The following is a 19,141-nucleotide window of genomic DNA, read 5'->3' as shown; positions in this document are numbered from 1 at the left end:
ATTCAAATAAACTAAAGATATCACAAAATCAAGACATTAAATCCGGGAAACTCACCGGGTAGACTTTTTGACCATCAACACTAACAAAACAGACTTTGACTTTTAGCACACTTAAAGTATAGATATTCAGAAAGAGTTAATCTGAAAAGGACAATAAGATTTGCCGGCTAATCCAAATTTGGCCCGGCCTGCACAAAAAAACCTTAAGAGTACAATTGGTCCAAGAATATAGTCAATCAAATAATACACTTCAAAAGCAAGAGCTAAATTAGCTTGTGGCTATTAAAGTGGGGGGCTAAATCAGTCGGCGGATTCAGAAGGCGGGTTAAATAAGCTGACTATTACAAAAGCGGGGACTAGATCAGCTGGCGGGTAAGTCTATTTTGTTAACCGCGACAAGTTAAAAGTCTATTATATGTTGAGTTATATGGTCAAATAGTCGTGCAATTTAATTTTGATGTGTTTATTTATTCGTGAAAAATGAAGATGATGTTAGTATACGGTATGGAGTATGAAGGAGTTAAAAGAATGAAACATTTATTACTTTTACATCAGTAAGTGTACAAAATTTTTACATCAAGGACACCAAAAGGATGCGAATTTTATTACAACCCTAATCATTCAATCTATCACAAAATGAAGACATTTTGATGCGTTTTGTTTTATCTGGTGAAGAATAAACATGGTGTCATTGAGGGTATGAACTATGAACAATTTTATTTATCACATCATTTCACATCGATAAATGTACCAAATGAGTTGTGTGTGTCATTTTTTTTGACCCTTCATTCTGTTAATACTATTTCATCACTTTGTTATGTAGCTTTCTTGTCACCCACTCACAAGTTGCACAGTAGTTAAATATCCCGGTAAAATAATATTTACGGGTACTATATTTACCTATTTGGACCCACATCAGTTCATGTATTTGTTATAATCTTTCAATGATTGATGATATGGATTTCAAAATGTTACACTATTAGAAAAGTGAGTATTTTTCGAACCAACATGTTAGTACAAAACACTCAGTTTTCTAGTAGTGTTAATTAGTGTTGGAGTTAGGAAGGAATAACCTCATCTTTCTTCTCTTCCTTTGGCTGTTCGGGCTGTTGTTTCTTCTCTGGCTCTGGCTTTGGCTCTGGCTTCGGCTCAGGGGGTTTTGGGAGCACGGATACGATGTCAACTTTCCGACCAGTTTTCTTTTGAATCCTTTCGCTCAGTTTTGCAGCGTCTAATTCCTTTCCTTTTACGACCGCCTTGCTGGCCTTGCAATCGGTCATTACTTCTTTAACTCCTGCTCATAATTCAAAACTGTGACTAACGATAACTGATTATAATATGCTACCTAAAGTAATATAAATTGCTTAATACACTACTTGGTTGCAAATGCCTAGATTTCTAGTAGTGATATTAGACGAAAAGCGGTGAAAAAAAATTAAGACCTTGAAAACCTCTCAAGGATCTTGCAACTTTTCTAGCACAAGCTCCACAGTGCATATCAACCTTCAACACTACTTCTTCCAGAACCTCTTCTTCTATTTTCTTCTTATCTTCTTCTTCCTTCAGTTTCGCATCTTTTTTATCCTGCAACATTTAAAATAACTATATTTAAACATTTCATCAAATAGGGTGGGTATATATGCATATGTTTATACAGTGATCTACTTACTTCTTCACCCATTATATCTTCTGAGAAATGCCAGCTAGCTACCTATGTTTTAAAGTACAATCTCCCCTTAGAATATTTTTAATACTGAAAGTGTATAATAAATTTGACTATATAAACACAAAAGACACCATCTTCTTATATTTCTTATGGAGTAGGGTGGCTCAACATTTAAGCATACAAGAGGTGGGGTGGGTGGGTGGGGTGGGAGGTGGAGGTAAGAATGCAAATCTGATGTGGGGTGGACAAAATGTCCTATGCAAAGTCAGCAATATTCATTACATTTTGGCAGTACTATAATCAACACCAAAGACAATTACCCTACATCAACAAATGAGAAGAACCACATTATATTTTCTTTTTTCACCTTCCTTATTTGTACTTCTCCTTTAGTCTTTTCACCGTTTCACATTCTTAATGACTATGAAACTCAAAACACTTTAACCCTTGAATCAATTTCTGAACAAAAGGCATCCATTGAATTCTTACAATAATTTAAGTACTAAGTGTGACATGTAATTACATGATGAACTATTAGTACATTGATCACCCTAATAAGCAACTCAACTAATATAAATCTCTCTTAAACTATAACAATTAAAAAGATAAAAGCGTTCCGTGAATAGCCGGGACATTGAGGAATATCCAGAAAGGCATTTCGGGAATCAGTTTGATTCTATCTTTGTTCCTTCCGTTTGAAGAAAGGAAGGATCCCAAAGAAGCGATCTTTCTTTTAGTTGTTGAATCTCTCTTTGATTGAGCAATGTGTGATATTCTGAATCCTCATTACTAATGGAATCAAAATGATCTCTGAATTGATCAGAAGATCCTTTCAATTGGCTAGAATCCCTTACTTGAACGAAACTAGATCTTGTGGAATCATATTGAATATTTGACGATACATTCCGTACCTTCGGATGTTTAATTTATTTTTAGAATTTTTTTATCCTCCTCTTCATATTATTCTACATAAAGTCACAAATACAATTTATTCATGCACTTGATTATTGTGGCCAAATATTAATTAAATGGCCATATGCGAGAATTGATACTCAACTTTTGGAGTATATAAGAGTTCATACCAAGTTTGTTTTCATATAGGTTATATTAAAAATAAGTACAACTATTAATTTATAGCAATTAACTCTTAGTTGTAATATGTTTAGATATAACTCTTAGTTGCTGAAGCGTTTTGGTTAGATAACGAATATGTGGTTTGAAAATCTAGTTGAGTTGATTTGATTCCATGAAACCACCCATGATAGTTAGTACAAAGTAGACATAATCACATAACACACTGGTGGAAAATGTTTAAAACATCACACATGTGTATATATTTTAAATTGAATCAAATACAAATGTTATATTATAAAACAGAATAATTTTACATAAATTATAAGACATTACATTGTTATTTTAATTCAAATATAAAAATATACAAAGACTAATAGAGATAAATGAAAAGTTAAAATATTTTAATACTTTATACCATAAGTAAAAAAAAACATATTAATTAAAACTTAATCATCTAATAAGTTCTACACCCAAAATGTCTTTTCTCATGCACATTAACTGAAATACACATTAACTAAAATAGGAAAAAAATAAACATTATGTAAATAAGAATATAAGAATATAATGATCAGAAAATAATTAATGTAGCATGCGTTTGATTCTCCTGTCATGAAATAAGAATATAATGATCAGAAACATGTGTAAATAATTAATGAAAAGAGTAGTAATTATTATAGAGAAAGGAAAATATAAAATAATTAAAAACTTACATATTGATCCATGAGGACCATCTCCATCAAGAAGTCCTTGTTGGCATGTTTGTTAACCTTGATGGTTCATATTCTCAAAACTCTAACCTTAACTGTGGATAAAGATGTTTTGAGAACATCAATTTCATTCAACATTGTAAAGCTTTGAACCTCAAATATAAGCTATTTTAAATAAAATGATAAAAAGATTTTAGTGAAATAACTACGTTTGAATATAAAATTTATAAATAAGAGATGAAGAACTTACATTGTAGAAGCTTCAAAGACGTAAGATTGTTATGAATGTTGAGAATGAATCTATGAGTGGATGTTATATAATACATACGGATATGCTTATTTTAGTTAAACCTCGTAAGTTTAGAAACAGTTTGAATTAAATCATAAATACAATAATCAATTTCAATATGCGTCAATATACAGCCTATAAATATACCACATTTAAATACAACACATAAATTTCCAATCATAATCCGGAGCTTAATTTTTGAAACTACCAAAAATTACACACGCATAAAAATGAAACATCCTAATTATAGACAATTTCAAATCTAATGAATTTCTAGTCAAACTATATATTTGAAATTCATAAATCTGAATATTTAATAATAAAATATGAAAATGAACATAACTAATCATATATTTACTGATTATGACTTGCTAAAATTGTGTTTTAAAAATATTATATGCATAAATTATATATACAAACCACTATAGTTAAACTATAGGTTTGATATTAAAAAAATTTCATATCAAACTGAGTTTCACTGCTGTTATTATTGTAGTAATAATATTTAATATCTATGATTTAATTATAAATAAAAACTATAAAAATGAATCATAGTTAACATCATAGTTAACAAATCAGAATCATATTACACCAAATATTATACCAAATATCTAACGAATCAGGAGCTTAATTTTTGAAACTAACAAAAATTACAAAAGATTTTTGAATTTCAAAATATACTTGAATGCCATTTGAATTTCATAATTATAGACAATTCCTAATATACTTCAATTCTAGTCAAAGAATAGGTTTGAATTTTGAAAATTTAAAATTTATTGAAACGCTATAGATGAAAAAATAATTTATTGAATCAACTATATGAAACAACTTGATATGAAATAAAGAATTTACACAATATGAAATAACTAACATGGAATTCAAGAAAATTGGAAAACTCTAAAATTAACATACCTACCAACACATATCTAATGGAGAAGATGAACAAATTAAAGATGAAGACGATTTATATAATAGATTAAATACGGATGGATATGGATTGGAGAAGACGGTCATCGTTGCTTCGTCAATTGGCCAAAGAAACAAATTAGGGTTGAGATGTTGAGAACAAACAACGGGTTAGAATGGATATACTAAAATGATAATCGGGTTAGAAAATATAAACGGGCCGTGTGTGTTTGTGATTAGTATTGTGATTAAAATTAAATGCTTAATTATGTGAAAATTAGAAGTATGGAAAGTGGATGACATGGAAGATTAGGTGGACAGCCTAGGAGAAGGACAAGTGGACAAATTGGTTTTGCTTTAATAGATTAGTTAGATTAGATTACATAATTACATAGTAATCAATATATTGCAAAGATTTGGTACCTTCTTAGCAATGAACCATATTTGATTTTGGGAATAGACGATCTAGTCTTGAGGTTTGAGTCAGGGTTTGAGGGTGGGATGAGTGTGGAAAAGAGTTTTTGTTATATAAGAGGAAGCACAAGGATTACATAGTAATCATGTTCCGACCCGACACTGTTCTAATCTGAAACATGTTCTGACCTGTCCCTTTTTGACAAAAAAACTGTACCGACACGAACCGAACTAAATTAACCCTTTTTGTATCGACTTGTTCCGATCCTAATTTGTTCTTACACATTACCTGAGCTCGTCTGACTCGACTTGTTGCCGATCCTAACCGGTAATCATGAAATACGTTAATTTTTTAAAGTTAAAGAAGTATAGCAATATCATACTCAAATTAAAGAGAATAAATTGCTCGTTTTTATGATGTAATTTAAAAAAAAAAATATTAACATGCAAAAAAGTTATGGCCTCTTAAAAAATCATGGGGTAGTTGGTTTTGAATAAGGGTTAAATGTGTAACTATTATATAAATTTATAAAAGTTGTTGAAAGTTCAAGTATCAAACTTGTAAAATTTCAAATATAAAAGCTACAAGTTTTTTCTCAAACACCAATAGTACTAGTAGTAGTAGCATTTAAATTTGGAGCTTTTTCTCATAACTTAAAAGTTTTAAGCTCCTTTAAACAAATAAAGCTTTTTATTAAGGGTATGTTTGGCAATGAGCTTTTAGGAGCTTTTAGGGGCTTCAAGCTTTTACGTTGTGTTCCCGAGTTGAGTAAAGGAGAGAAAGGAAAGGAATCCTTTCCTTTCTTTTCATTTTCACTTTCTTTTCTCTTTTCCTTTCCTTTCCATCCAATTCTTTCCAATTTGGAAAGAAAATAAACCCATCCAAATTACTCTTCATTTGCCTTGTTTTTCCTTTCCTTTCCTTTCTTTTCCTTCCTTTAATGAAACTCGGGAACACACTACTCCACTTCTTTCTCTCATTTTCCTTTCCTTTCTTTCGTTTAATGAGACTCGGGAACACAACGTTAGGGAAAAGCTTCTATTCAATAAAAAGCTTTGTTTGGTATAAAGAGCTTGAAGCTTTTAGGTTAGGAGAAAAAGCTTCATATTAGAACGCTCCTCCTAGTAGCGTTCTGGAAAAAGCTACAAGCTTTTAGGTCTGGAGAGGAGGGAAAATTGAGGATAGCAAAAATTTTAGGAACATGTTAGACGGGAGAAAATGAAATTGTAGGAGGGAACTATTAAATTTTGGGTATTTTAATTTTCAATTTATAAAATAATAAAACATTACTTTTATTATCTTTACTAAAATTTAAAGTTGTTTATTAAATTGCTAAATCATTTACTAGTTCTTAAAAAAGAATAACAAATACTTAGTTATAAATTTAAGACAGTGAAATTTTTACTCTATATAAAATTTACTATACTTTTTGTCGGTTACAGTGAATTGCGCAACCTTCTAAACCAAAAATTGTATTTAAATTTTATATTTGTTACAAAGGTTACAAATTTCAATAAATTATGCAACCTTTCAAGAAGAAAAGTTACAATTTTAGTAAAATTTGTAACTTTTAAATAAAAAGGTTGAACTTTAATAAAATTTTGCAACTTTTTATAACAAAGTGTTGCATTAGATATTGTAATGCAACCTTTATGTTAAACAAAGTTGCATTAGAATCGAATGCAACACAAATAAAAAAGGTTACATCTTAAAAGTTGCAATAGCGAAGAAAATGTTAGCAGCGCAAAGAAAGCGATACCCAAAATAGTCCAAATTAGGTTTTGTCTCGTGTGATGTGATGGAAGTGGGAGGAGTGCCGGTTGCGCTGACGACGGCGCCGTCAGTTGCAACGGTGGTGGTGGTGGTTGAGATGGATTGGAGAGAGTGAAAGCAGTGATGGTTTTGGATAAATTAGGATTATCTGGAATGCCGATGATTACGACTGTTTTGTTGTTAGTTGGGGCGTTCTTCATCATCGTCATTTGGATTCAACTTTCTTTCTTTCTCAATGTGAAACCAGAGAGAGAAAGAGGACAACGAAGGAGATGATGAAGCTGACTTAGCTACCTGGGGGTTTAGTTTAGTTTAGTTGAAACAGAGGAGGGAAAGTGGGATGAAGCTTCATCCATGGATTTTGACTTAACTGTGACATGTATTATTGACTCTTGACATTTCTGCTCGGTTCGAAATTACCGGGACAACCAGAAAATGGAGGTTCAAAAGTTAAAGAATTGTTCATAGACAAACTGCTATAGAGCTCGGTTTGTTTTGATCCCTATTTCTAAAGCTTGAGTTCAGCTCATGAGTAGGTTTTCAAACGGGCTTACTTTAGGCTCGAGCTCGTTTAAACTCAGCGCTGCCGGATTCAACAATATGACATGGTCATGGTGATAATAACGCGTGCCCTTCCTACAAGTATAATTTTGAAAATGTGTTTTTATGTGCTTTCATTTAAGTTAAGGGCAGCAGTCTTCTAGGTGTTTTTTAACCCTTTTTCTTAATCAAGATGAAATATTGATTAACTTTATAAGTCCATCATAGATTTAATCAATATTGTCTTCTGGGTGTTTTTTTTTAACATTCTTTTTCTTGATTCCTTGTTAGCCAATATTAATTTGTAGGAAAATTCAGGGCAGTATTTGCATCAATTACAACACCTATTGTAGCAGCATCGCACTGCCTGTTCTTCGCCTACGTGGGTATGTATGCATTAAATAAAGTTTTTTTGCTACTTGCATTTTTCGATTTGATTATTTAAATTTGTTCATGAGGATGATTTTTTTTTAAACTTTTGCATGAAATCAGGTTCAACAGGTCTCGGTTTTTGCAGTTTTGCAATCTAAACAGTTTCAGAGTAAAGCTTATTCTTAGATTCTCGATTTTCATGGAGCTATCGATACCGCAATACTTCAACGAGTACACTGCTATCAGGAGTTATGGTCCTGTCTACACAAAAGCTAAATAGGTAAGAATTCTAACATTATTTTGAAAACAGAAAGGTGTTGACTTTTGACTTTAAGGTCAAAATCTCTAAGTTTCTGTTTATTTTTGCAGTGGAATAATATGGTGAATGTGACATTCTCATCTGAAGCATTTTTGAGTGGATTATTGGCAATGTTTCTTGTTGTAATGACATTGTGAATGTGACAAGCTCATCCCTTCAGTTTGATTCGAAGTCATCATCCTTTTGTTGTGAATATTGATCAACTTTTACAAAGCATATTTCTTGACACATAATGATGCATAGGATAGTGGTTTGACTTTGACCACTGGTTTATGATACATCTCTACCAAACCCATAATAGAATTTAAATTGGAGTTTATAAATAAAAATCTAGTGGATAATCAATGGAATATGTTTAAAAATAAAGTAGAAGTTAATATTCCAAATTATTTAATTTTAAAATATTCATTTCATGAATAAGCCTTGTTTATAATTTAAATGTTGCTTTGAAACACGTCTTTCATGTACAAGACACCAATTATTGTATATTTGTATTGTATGTTTGGAAGATGATTTGTAACCATGTATAAAAGTATCAACACAACATCTTATCATGATATTATTCCTCAAGATGGCATATATAAATACCTAGCTTTAGATTTTGAGTAATACACGAGATTACTTAAATAAAAAAATTAATTTAAAAAATAATTATATATGTGTGTGTGTGTAAGATTACGTGTGGTATTATGTTTTTTCAGTTATGTCCATTTTAGTCATTTTATACTTTTTATTAAAAGCTCTAGCTACTCTGCCAAACACCTAAATATATCTAAAAAGCTACAGCTACCAGCTTCCAGCCATTAGCTTGCAGCTTCCAGACACTAGCTACCAACTAGTTTTGCCAAACATACCCGAAGTATTAGTTTTTTCTTAAAAGCTTAAAGCTATAAGCTCCTAAAAACTCCCTACCAAACATACCCGAAATTTGAATGAAGATACACTATCTTTATAAATAAATTGTATTATAATCAGTTATTCATATTCTCTAAGTTATCAATAATATCAATTACCATATAGTACGTATGTATATCCTTACATTGTTAATTGGTGTGTTAAAGAAACCCGACGGGTTTAGAACAGACTTTAATAAACTGGTTTGGGTTTGGGAATACCTAAACCCGACCCAACCCCGACCCAATGCCATCCCTAAACCGTCTGACACTGTTCTTTGTTCTTGCTTTGCACTTCCATTTCATTTGATGGATGAAAATATGGCATTTCGGTTGAAAGTTCTTGCTTGACTTGTTCGATTGCTGCTAGTTCTTTGGGAATGTAATGTGAGGGATTACAACTTCTTAAAGAACTAATAGAAATTTCAATGGGCATTTACTAGGTACCTGGAAAGTACACTGGCCGCTCCATTACCTGCTTGATCAAGTTATCACAATTGAAGAAATCCGTGAAATAGCTTTTTGCTGTTATCGGATGTCGGATGAGGATTTAGGTTAGAGCGAGAAGCCATCTTTCTCCAAAGATCGTAATAATTAGCATATTGATTAATTGACATATGCCAAGGTTAGATTGTAGAGGGATAAGAAAGAATACCAACCTATCTTATCCGAATATATATATAATTATAACATAATATTTAAAACTTATCTTTGATCTAAGCTTAGGTATTTTCAAATACCTTATTTGCTAAGATCGATGGCACTGATACCAACCTATCACACCCCAACTTAGGGCCTAGGAGTGTGACCAATAATTGGTAACTGTTTTGTAAATATATCAGAGTTTAAGGTTGTAAAGCGGAAGTCTTTATCAAAAGTATTATATTTCCGAAGTCGGGGATTAAATACCCGATACGGTTACAAAGGAGTTTAAATGACAAAACCATAATTTACATTATTTATTAATATAAAACTTCATCTGAGCCATCAAATTGTCTAATGGCTAGCCACCATCTCCAAACATCTATTCCTAATTACCTGAAAAATAGTTTTGTGAAATACATCAGCAACACATGCTGACTTTAAAACATTTATAAAACCTTTAGTTCATACTCGAAACAATTAGCGGCCCTCTAGACAGGAGTACCAATTATATCACATTAGTCCGGCCCTCATAGCCCTGCAAACGGGCTCAATGAGACGGGGACCTGGTATCATGAGTGGTGGGGTATGCCTACCCTCTGCCCACATATGTAAGGATTCAAACACAAGTATAACTAGCCCAATTGCCAGTAGATACTAAAGTTTTATGGATATATTATCTCATGTAAACTTTGGTTCTGGGTAAATGAATCGATTAAAGAGTTTTATAGATATGAGCATATTCACCTTTCTTTTGATCAACGGTTTCATTGATTTATGATCTGAAGTTACCTAAGACCTATAGTATGATATTAACATTGTAATTATCTAGATCAAAATATCTAGCTTCAAACCTTTAGTATGTTTTGCATAACCTTTACCTTGATAATCATTTGTCTATATAAGTCATTTGGACTTTTAGTCCTTTTTGTTTATTTACCATTTATGTTGCAACTGCATGCTTCTTCTTCATGAAGAAACACATATGCTATGTGACATCCCACATCGGTTGGGGAGGAGAACTAAGCATTCTTTATAAGGAGGTGGATACTTTCCCCATCATAACGCGTTTTTGGCGCTTAATGGTAGTGGATGAGAGGAGAACTCCATAGTTAAACGTGCTCAGGTGGGAGTAGTATCAGGATGGGTGACTTCCTGGGAAGTCTTCACCTGGGCAACCAAAAGCAAATCCGTGAGGCGATGGTGGTACGTCCCGGCCAAAGCGGACAATATTATGGTGCGGCGGTAGCTGGCTGTTACATGCTAACTTTCTTCTTCAAGAAACGTTAATTTGACTATACCTTCGGCATAATAAACCTTATGTTTCCACATTATATAGAAAAAATATTTAACTATACCCTCAACTTGTGAAAAGCTATATTTAACTTAGGTATGGGCTATACCCGCGACTAGGGTCTAAGCCAATATAATAAAATATTTGGGTAGAACCCCTCCCTTATTTGAGAGAAAATATTTGCCTAGGCTTCAAGCGGGCGACACTCCTACTAGTCATCAGGTATTTGAGAGAAAATAACAATGGAGCTTGCATGTATATCGAGAAAATGAATACGTTGGAACGTTAGGACTGGGCAAGATTCCCGAGGTAAATTGTATGATGTGAGGTGAGATTTTGGGATGCACAAATGCAAAGACCGATCCTCCTATTTATAGGCAAAATTTTGGGTCTGGTCACGTATCGCGATGGACGAGAAAACGCTTCATCACGTTGCGCGATGGATCTTTTAACCGCCTTTTTATTATTTTAATTTGTCGCGATTTTCAATCGGAAAAGTATCGCGACATACGAATCATTAGTTCATCGCGTGGCACATTTAGACCAACTAGGGTTACCCAGTCACCCTAGGCTTGCCACGTGGCCTGTCAAATTGTGCCATGTGTTGCCACGTGGTGCAACACGTGTCTGTTGACCGTGGATACCACGTCGCGTATTGCGATGACCATCGACTTGGTCCATCGCGTAGCACGACACCTTCTGATCCATCGCATAGCGCATATCGTGATGGATCTCCTTCTGATCCATCGCATAGCGCGATGGGTCCTTATTTCCAAAATTTGCATTTTCAGTCCTTTATCTTTTGGTAGTTGTCAATCTTGGCCCAAAAATTTCGAGATGTTACAATCAGTTCGATCATTTCACGATTTACATTGATCTTAAACCTAAACCTTTGGATCTGAAGATGTCAAATTAGGTCAATTTTGAACTTAACGTGAGTAGAGGATTCATATTGTTAAATTGATGAACATTGATCCAAAATTGAGCAAGGAAATCAATCTAAATCATGTAGAAATCATCAATCGATCCTCTTACAAAATTTAGTTTCTGACCTAAACATGAACTGAAAGTTACAAAGCGTTTAAATGTACCATGTGCATTTTTCTTGAACGTTTTAAATGTACAGTGTGTAATTCGTTTTGGTCAGAAATTTGTTCTGAATTTCTTAGATTTTTGTTTTATTTTTGCAGGTATGGTTGCATGGGGGATTAATGCGTTACGTAGGAGAGTGGAGTTATTGGAGAAAGTTGAAAAACTAAGAAAGAAGAAATCTTGTGTTTCTTTTGGGAAAACGATAAGGGATAGATATACTTTCTGCATTTGAGTTTGAGAAGAAGGTTTATGAATAACATGATTGTTTTGTTTTCGATATGATCTTGCAGATAATTACTATTTGAAAATGTATAAGTTCGAATATCCAAACTATTCGGAGATTTTCAAAATTACTATTTGAAAATTCGGATTTTTAGATAATTCAAATAATATGGATTCTTATTATTTGAACACCTCTAGCTGTGACAGTTGTGTTGGTGAATTTTTGGTTAATTAAAAGAAAAGGCTACATAGATGAGAGTTATCTTTCATGTTATGATAACGAGGGTAAATTTGGGTTTGATTGAGTCCCACGCATATATTGTTATTTATAATAAGTATTTTGATTAGAAAAAAATCTAAAAAGACCAAACTACCTAAAAAAAACTAATACCCGTTAGCAAAAAGGAGAAAATGTGGATACTTTTTTTTTCTTTTTAGATAAAAGGAAAAAAAAAGCCTACTTTGCAAATATGTTAAGAGGGTATTTTGGTATAAAATTTGCTTATTTATTTATGGAAAAATTCCCAAAATAGGTATTTATGAAAACAAATTTCAAGTTTAGGTATGATTTTCAAATAAATCCAAAAATATGAATTATAAACTACTCGTGACGAGTAGATTATTTTAGTACACGAGTGGTTTGCAGAGCCAATTAAAACACGTCACGTGGTCATAAACTAATCGTGACGAGTACGTTCACTAACCAACTAGTCGTCACAACTAAAGAAGTTGCATGTCTCGTAATCAACACCAACGAGTACTACATAAATGGTTTAGTCGTGACGAGTAGATTACAACTTTCCGAGAAACGAGTAGTTTACTAAACTAACCATAACGAGTTGTTTTTTTTATCACATTCATCAAGCCGGTTAGTTTTACAAGAAACTAACTAGTCCGGTTAGTTTGAAAGCTTAAATAGTCATTACGAGTAGTTCTTCCTTATACATTTCCAATACGAGTAGTTCTTCTGTAAACATATCCAATACGAGTAGTTTGTTACCAGTTATCCCGTCGCGACTAGTTTGACCTTATAATTTACTCGTGGCTACTCGTTTTAGCGTTAATACGATTTATTTAAAAATGACAATGCACATTAACCAACCTGAGGCCCTTTGTCTTCCACATTACCTTCACCGGAATCCAGCTTCAATCACTTTCTAGTTCGTTTATGCCTTTTCACGTCCTTTTTCGTCCTTTTATTGGTCTTCTTTTTCGGTTCCATCGACTTTGTATTGTTATCACTTGGTTTGGAATCCACAGAATTTATGTTTGTCGGGAATAAAGAGACACAAACACACCATGGTCTTAGTGGTATGCGATGGCGAACACTCGTGTACTTGTTCGGAAAGAGCCAATTGGTCCCCCAATTGACTTCGAACACAAAAACTAAAAGATAATTTGAAAAGGTTTCTCCAAACGAAGTCGGGCCGAGTAGGACCTAACTAATTGTATCGCGGCGAGTAGGATCTAACTAATTGTACCGCGGCGAGTAATCTTTTAGAATATTTATTAAATAAATCGTATTAACGCTAAAACGAGTATCCACAAGTAGATTATAAGGTCAAACTAGTCGCGACGGGTTAACTGGTCACAAACTACTCGCATTGTATATGCTCACCGAAGAACTACTTGTATTAGGAATGCATAAGGAAGCACCACTTGTAATAACTATTTGAGCTTTCAAACTAACTGGTCCAGTTAGTTTCTTGTAAAACTAATCGGTTTGATGAATTTGCTAAACAAAACAACTCGTTATGGTTAGTTTAGTAAACCACTCGTGTCTCGAAAAGTTGTAATCTACTCATCACGACTTACCATTAATACAGTACTCGTGGGTATTGATTACGAGACATGCAACTTCTTTAGTCGTGACGAATAGATGGTTAGTGAACGTACCCGTCACGGTTAGTTTATGGCCACGTGGCATGTTTTAATTGGCTCTGCAAACTACTCGTACACTAAACTAATCTACTCGCCACGACTAGTTTATAATACCTATTTTTAGAATTATTTAAAAATCATGCCTAAAACTTGAAATTTGTTTTCACAGTTTATTTATTTGGTTTTTGAGAAGCTTTTGGTGGATATTTACCAAACACGCTTTTCAAAAAAGAAATAAACAAGTAAGCAAACTTAGTAAAAAAATGAATAAAAAAAAGTTGTTGATTGTGCTCCCGGCGTGTATGATTTATGTGAATGTTCGTAATAATAAGAATGGCGGCGACTCCTATAAACCATTACCATCATCCTCATCCTCTTCTGCTGCGTAATAATAATCCTCCTCCTAATCAAAACCAGCCGTCGATACTCCAATTCCCCCAACGCCGATTCACCATGTCCGCTGTTGCTTCTTCTTCTTCTTCTATTCAACAAGGAGGCACCAGTAACAGCAGCGAAGGAGGAGGAGCACTTCTCTTCCAAGTATAAATAGTTTATTTCATTCATTCTTTTCAACCCAACCCTCAAAATCTCTCTGTTATTATTATTATTGTTATTCATTTCTAACATTTTAGGGCCTCTGACGTCCACCGGATTGCCACCTCCGGAATTCTCCGCGTTACTTACTTTGCTTTACTTGCTGCCGTCTCATTGATTGATTATAATAATAAATTAATAATAATCGAAAGCGTCTGTACAGGGAGTTCCAGGGGCGTACAGCGAGGCTGCTGCCGAGAAGGCTTACCCGAACTGTCAACCCGTTCCTTGTGAACACTTTGAAAATGCTTTTGAGGTCAACTCCTCTCTTTATGCTGTATTTACTTATTCATTTACTTTCAATCATGCGATTTAACATGCAGGCTGTTGAGCGGTGGATAGTGGACCGAGCAGTTTTACCTATTGAGAATTCTCTGGGAGGAAGCATTCATAGGAATTATGATCTCTTACTTCGACACAGATTGCACATTGTTGGAGAAGTTAAGCTTTCTATTCGTCATTGCCTGCTAGCTAACCACTGTGTCAAAATTGAGCATCTCAAAAGAGTTCTTAGCCATCCACAGGTTTACTTTACTTTACATATTGTTTTTGTTGATCTTCGATTATCAATCAAACGGTAGTAAAATACTAATTATCTAACGTACTGCATACTTGAATGGATTTACAGGCTCTTGCTCAATGTGAAACACTTTAACAAAGCTAGGAATAGTCAGAGAAGCCGTGGATGATACTGCTGGTGCTGCCAAGGTACTCAAATGCTTCTTTATGTTGCTAAACGATAATAGAGCAGCATAAGTACATATACTTCTTATCATGTCTTACTGGATATCAATCAATCATTTTTATATTTATTATATCATGTCAAAAGTTGTTTAAACTTTAAATACTTTGTGTAGTTAACTCTATTAGCATCTCTATAATTATTTACTAATGTTTTGTATTGTGTTCCACCCTGGCAGCATGTTGCTCTGAATAAACTTGATGATACTGGAGCAGTTGCAAGTGCTGCTGCTGCTAAGATTTATGGATTAAATTTGCTTCAACAAGATATCCAGGTACCTTGAAATATTTTAGCTTGAGCTCTCTTAACTCAAAAACGAGCTGAGGACTTGAGGTTCATTGTATTAAAAACACACTGTAACTTTTGATCTGCTTGACAACTTCAACTCATATTCTTTATGGCAAATTTTTTTGGCTCTTATTTTGTGTAAAATATTAATAACCTTATATATAAGTAAACAGGTTGTAAGTGTCATATTTAGTACTGGGTAGTTGTAAGTAAAACCTGTATGATTTCCTTTTTTCAGGATTATTCGGATAATGTAACTCGATTTTTAATGCTGGCAAGGGAACCCATAATTCCTCGTATGGATAGACCATTCAAGGTATGCTTTGTAGTAGTACCTTTTTCTAAATAAAACAATAATAGAGCATTGCTCTGTTATGCTTCTTAGTTTTTACCTTAATAACATGTAATATATGAATTTGTGTCTCAGACAAGTATTGTCTTCTCACTGGATGAGGGTCCTGGGATGCTTTTCAAGGCACTCGCTGTGTTTGCTATGAGACAAATAAATCTTACTAAGGCAAGTTCCTTAATTTGTTTCATCACTTACAATTTGCTTTTGTTTATTGTAACACGTTGCTCATTTTTCGTAGTTTAATTTTGTAAATGCAGATTGAAAGTCGTCCTCTGCAAAGGCAGGCTTTACCTACACATAATGGAAGTACCAATGGGAGCCCTGGGTATGCAAATATACTTTTATTTATTTTATTAAGTTTTACTTAAGAGGTGGAAACATGTGTGGGCCATTTAACAGGTTAAAACGGGGTAAATTTTGGGTATGGGCCAAGTTGGGATTACCCGTCACCTTTTTTGGTCCAAAAGATTATATTTTTTTACATTAATAGTTGAGCATCAAATGTTAGTAAATATTGTACTATTTTAATAATCTAATCTTGTGAGTAAGGTGACATAGCATGTTTATGCATTATAAATACACTTTGGCGAATTTTGACCAATTTTCTTTTAGTGCAAAACTGCAAATAGGATAAATAACCAACATACTTTTGTGGTTTTTTCTCACCGAAGTCACTCAACAGTTTTTTACACATTAAAGTTCCTCTACATGTTAAATTTGAAATAAAAAAATTGAATTTTTTTGTAGAACAACTTGGAACCTGCTAGAGAATAATTATTGTTTTTATTATTTATTAGTTAGTTAATTAGTATTTGCTCATATAAGTTAGTGTGCCATTTGTATTTATAGTCTCCTATAAACAGGTGGGCACTCCTTGTAATCATTTGAGCTAGCAAATACACCTTTGCATTTACTCCAATTATCACTTATAGAACTGTTACATTCAAATTGTTTTAAAAGACCATCAGGATAAACGAAAGTATAAACCACGTAAGTAAAAAAGGGGACATAAGCTAAACAACCAGATTCACCAGTTTCAGTTAAAAAAAATCACTATTTTGGGGCGGGTTTTAATGTGTAAAAAGTTGTGAAGGGATAATTTAGAGAAAAAATAGAAAGTATGTAGGTTTCTTTATGCTAAATGTTAGGGGTGATTATGCTAAATGAGGAAATGCTAAATGGTCATTGGTTTGGATTCACTGATCGATTGATATTGCGACAGATGGAGGTATCAAAATCGAGTTAGTCCGGATCAATCCGGTTTCTTTATTAACCTTTGGCTGGTCAGTTTCAAATTTTTTAAATCGTAACGAACGGTTTGGTTTGTAGTTTTAATTTTTTTAAACCGTATAAAACTGAACCAGACCGTGAGATTTTAAATACATTTTAGCTTTTTAAAATAATTTATAGTACAGAGTACATATGTTTGATCATTTACTCTTTTATATTAGGTTTTGATTCTTATCCGTTGGAGAAGATATAATCAAATTCTACCCTTTGATAAGCATCAGGGTCGAAATAGCCACCTCTAGTTTTTCTATTTAACGTGCTTCATTCTTTGATTTAAAATCTTGAACAGGTCTTTCCCTTATCTTTTCTACGTTGACTTCCAAGCATCTATGGCAGACCAAAGGGCCCAGAATGCTCTTTCCCATCTTAAGGTAGGCTTATTTTCAACTCGATCCTGACTTCACTTGGTTAATATTCAACACAATGAATTATTAATGTTAATATGCTGCACAGGAGTTTGCTACTTTTTTGAGTGTGCTGGGCAGTTACCCTGAGGATGTCACCATATGATTATCCCTTAGTTACCAAACGAATCATGCTTGGTAAGACGATCATCTTTTCTTGACAACATGTTAAATGCATTGTATCTTAATTTGTGGTGTGATATGATGGTAGCAATATCATAAATAAGTCAAAACTTTTTAAGCCCTTGTGAAGTTCACAAGAGATGAATCTCATATTTTGTATCATTGGATCTTTGTGTTATTTTTTCAAAGTTCATATCTATTAATTAGTTTTTCTAGTAACATAGTTGATCATACATTTTCAATAATATTAATTAATTACATCATTTTTCTTAGTTACAATTTGCAAACTTTGCATTAAGCTCATCTCTTATATACACAGTCTATAAAAGATGTGTTCCAAGTTACCTTCATATGTGTTGGATCACTTATAATATCAATAATAGTGATCATCCGTCCTCCTATTTTCATGCGCACTGTTATTCGTTTTAGTAGATTTGATTGACATAATTTGTATTAGAGTATTTTTTTAAAAAATAGCGATGCTAATTTAGGCTGCGTAGCTATAATAAGTACAGTCGATATATATTTTATTTCCTAACATGCATGAAATAATAATATTTTGCCAATGATATCTGTGTTGGTTTGTGATCGATGTATTTTCCTTTTTGGAAGTTCTTTAACAAAAGTTTCAATAGAAATTAGTGTAGGAAAAATACAGAATTATTGCAGATTTGAGTGAGCAAAACAAAGATTTGATGAAACATGAACTCACATTTTGCATATTCGTGTCTTTCTAGGCTGACCCAGAAGTTGTAAAGGCGGAGACGTCAGGACTTGGTACCAAAAGCTGTTTTTATTATCATTCTTTAACATCTCGACTTGAAGGAATGATTGTGATTAATAGTTTTTTTTTTTTGTTTTTGGGTAATTTTTTCTTTTGATGATATATTCAAAGCCTAATGCCATTCATGAAAATATTAGATTTTTTTTTGGTTAATCTTTTCTTTTGATGATATATTCAACTATGTCTAACTTGACAATATTGATCCCTCAATTTCACCGACTTATGACTTGGAGTCCGAAATATCATACATATTTCAAACCCTTGAAAGTTTATTGAAACTGGTCTTAGACCCGTGTCCTAATGCCGTTCATGATCGCTGTTGTTCCAAGAGGTGTAAAAAACACTGGTTTGGGTTTAAGACCGGTTTCACCCAAACCACTAGTTTCAGGATCGGTCCCCCCCCCTTAAGATCTACCAAACCGGTTTTAAAACCGAACCGGTTTGAGAAAATCGGTTTAAAACCAGCTAAAACTAGTTTA

The 19,141-nt window shown here is 33.3% G+C and overlaps 1 protein-coding gene and 1 pseudogene across 2 annotated transcripts; one reads left to right on the top strand and one right to left on the bottom strand.

Annotated features, from left to right (window-relative positions):
* Positions 1-1,025: 1,025 nt before the first annotated feature.
* LOC143531432 (heavy metal-associated isoprenylated plant protein 7-like) lies at positions 1,026-1,819 on the bottom strand. The gene is made up of 3 exons (XM_077026733.1): positions 1,670-1,819; positions 1,443-1,584; positions 1,026-1,294 (listed from the first exon to the last, which is right to left on the bottom strand). Exons 1-3 carry the CDS (start codon positions 1,679-1,681, stop codon positions 1,059-1,061), a joined length of 390 nt encoding a protein of 129 aa, XP_076882848.1. The 5' UTR covers positions 1,682-1,819; the 3' UTR covers positions 1,026-1,058.
* Positions 1,820-14,418: 12,599 nt separating this feature from the next.
* LOC143531450 (arogenate dehydratase 2-like) lies at positions 14,419-18,660 on the top strand (annotated as a pseudogene). The gene is made up of 11 exons (XR_013135023.1): positions 14,419-14,625; positions 14,843-14,935; positions 15,003-15,203; positions 15,308-15,387; positions 15,600-15,695; positions 15,948-16,025; positions 16,137-16,226; positions 16,319-16,386; positions 17,641-17,722; positions 17,805-17,893; positions 18,616-18,660. The product of XR_013135023.1 is annotated as an arogenate dehydratase 2-like (transcript).
* Positions 18,661-19,141: the final 481 nt, after the last annotated feature.

The sequence above is a fragment of the Bidens hawaiensis genome, unplaced genomic scaffold, assembly GCF_021521415.1.
Source record: "Bidens hawaiensis isolate Kalapana, Puna unplaced genomic scaffold, B.hawaiensis_p1.1 tig00009161_1, whole genome shotgun sequence".
Lineage (NCBI taxonomy): Eukaryota > Viridiplantae > Streptophyta > Magnoliopsida > Asterales > Asteraceae > Bidens > Bidens hawaiensis.
The sequence above is the reverse complement of the archived record's forward strand: the minus strand, read 5'-3'. Positions and strand labels throughout refer to the sequence as shown.

Excerpts from the sequence above, each read along its gene's own strand:
- LOC143531432 (XM_077026733.1), bottom strand. Across the intron at positions 1,295-1,442 it reads ATCCTTGAGAGGTTTTCAAG|GAGTTAAAGAAGTAATGACC; the intron begins GTCTTAATTTTT and ends AATTATGAGCAG.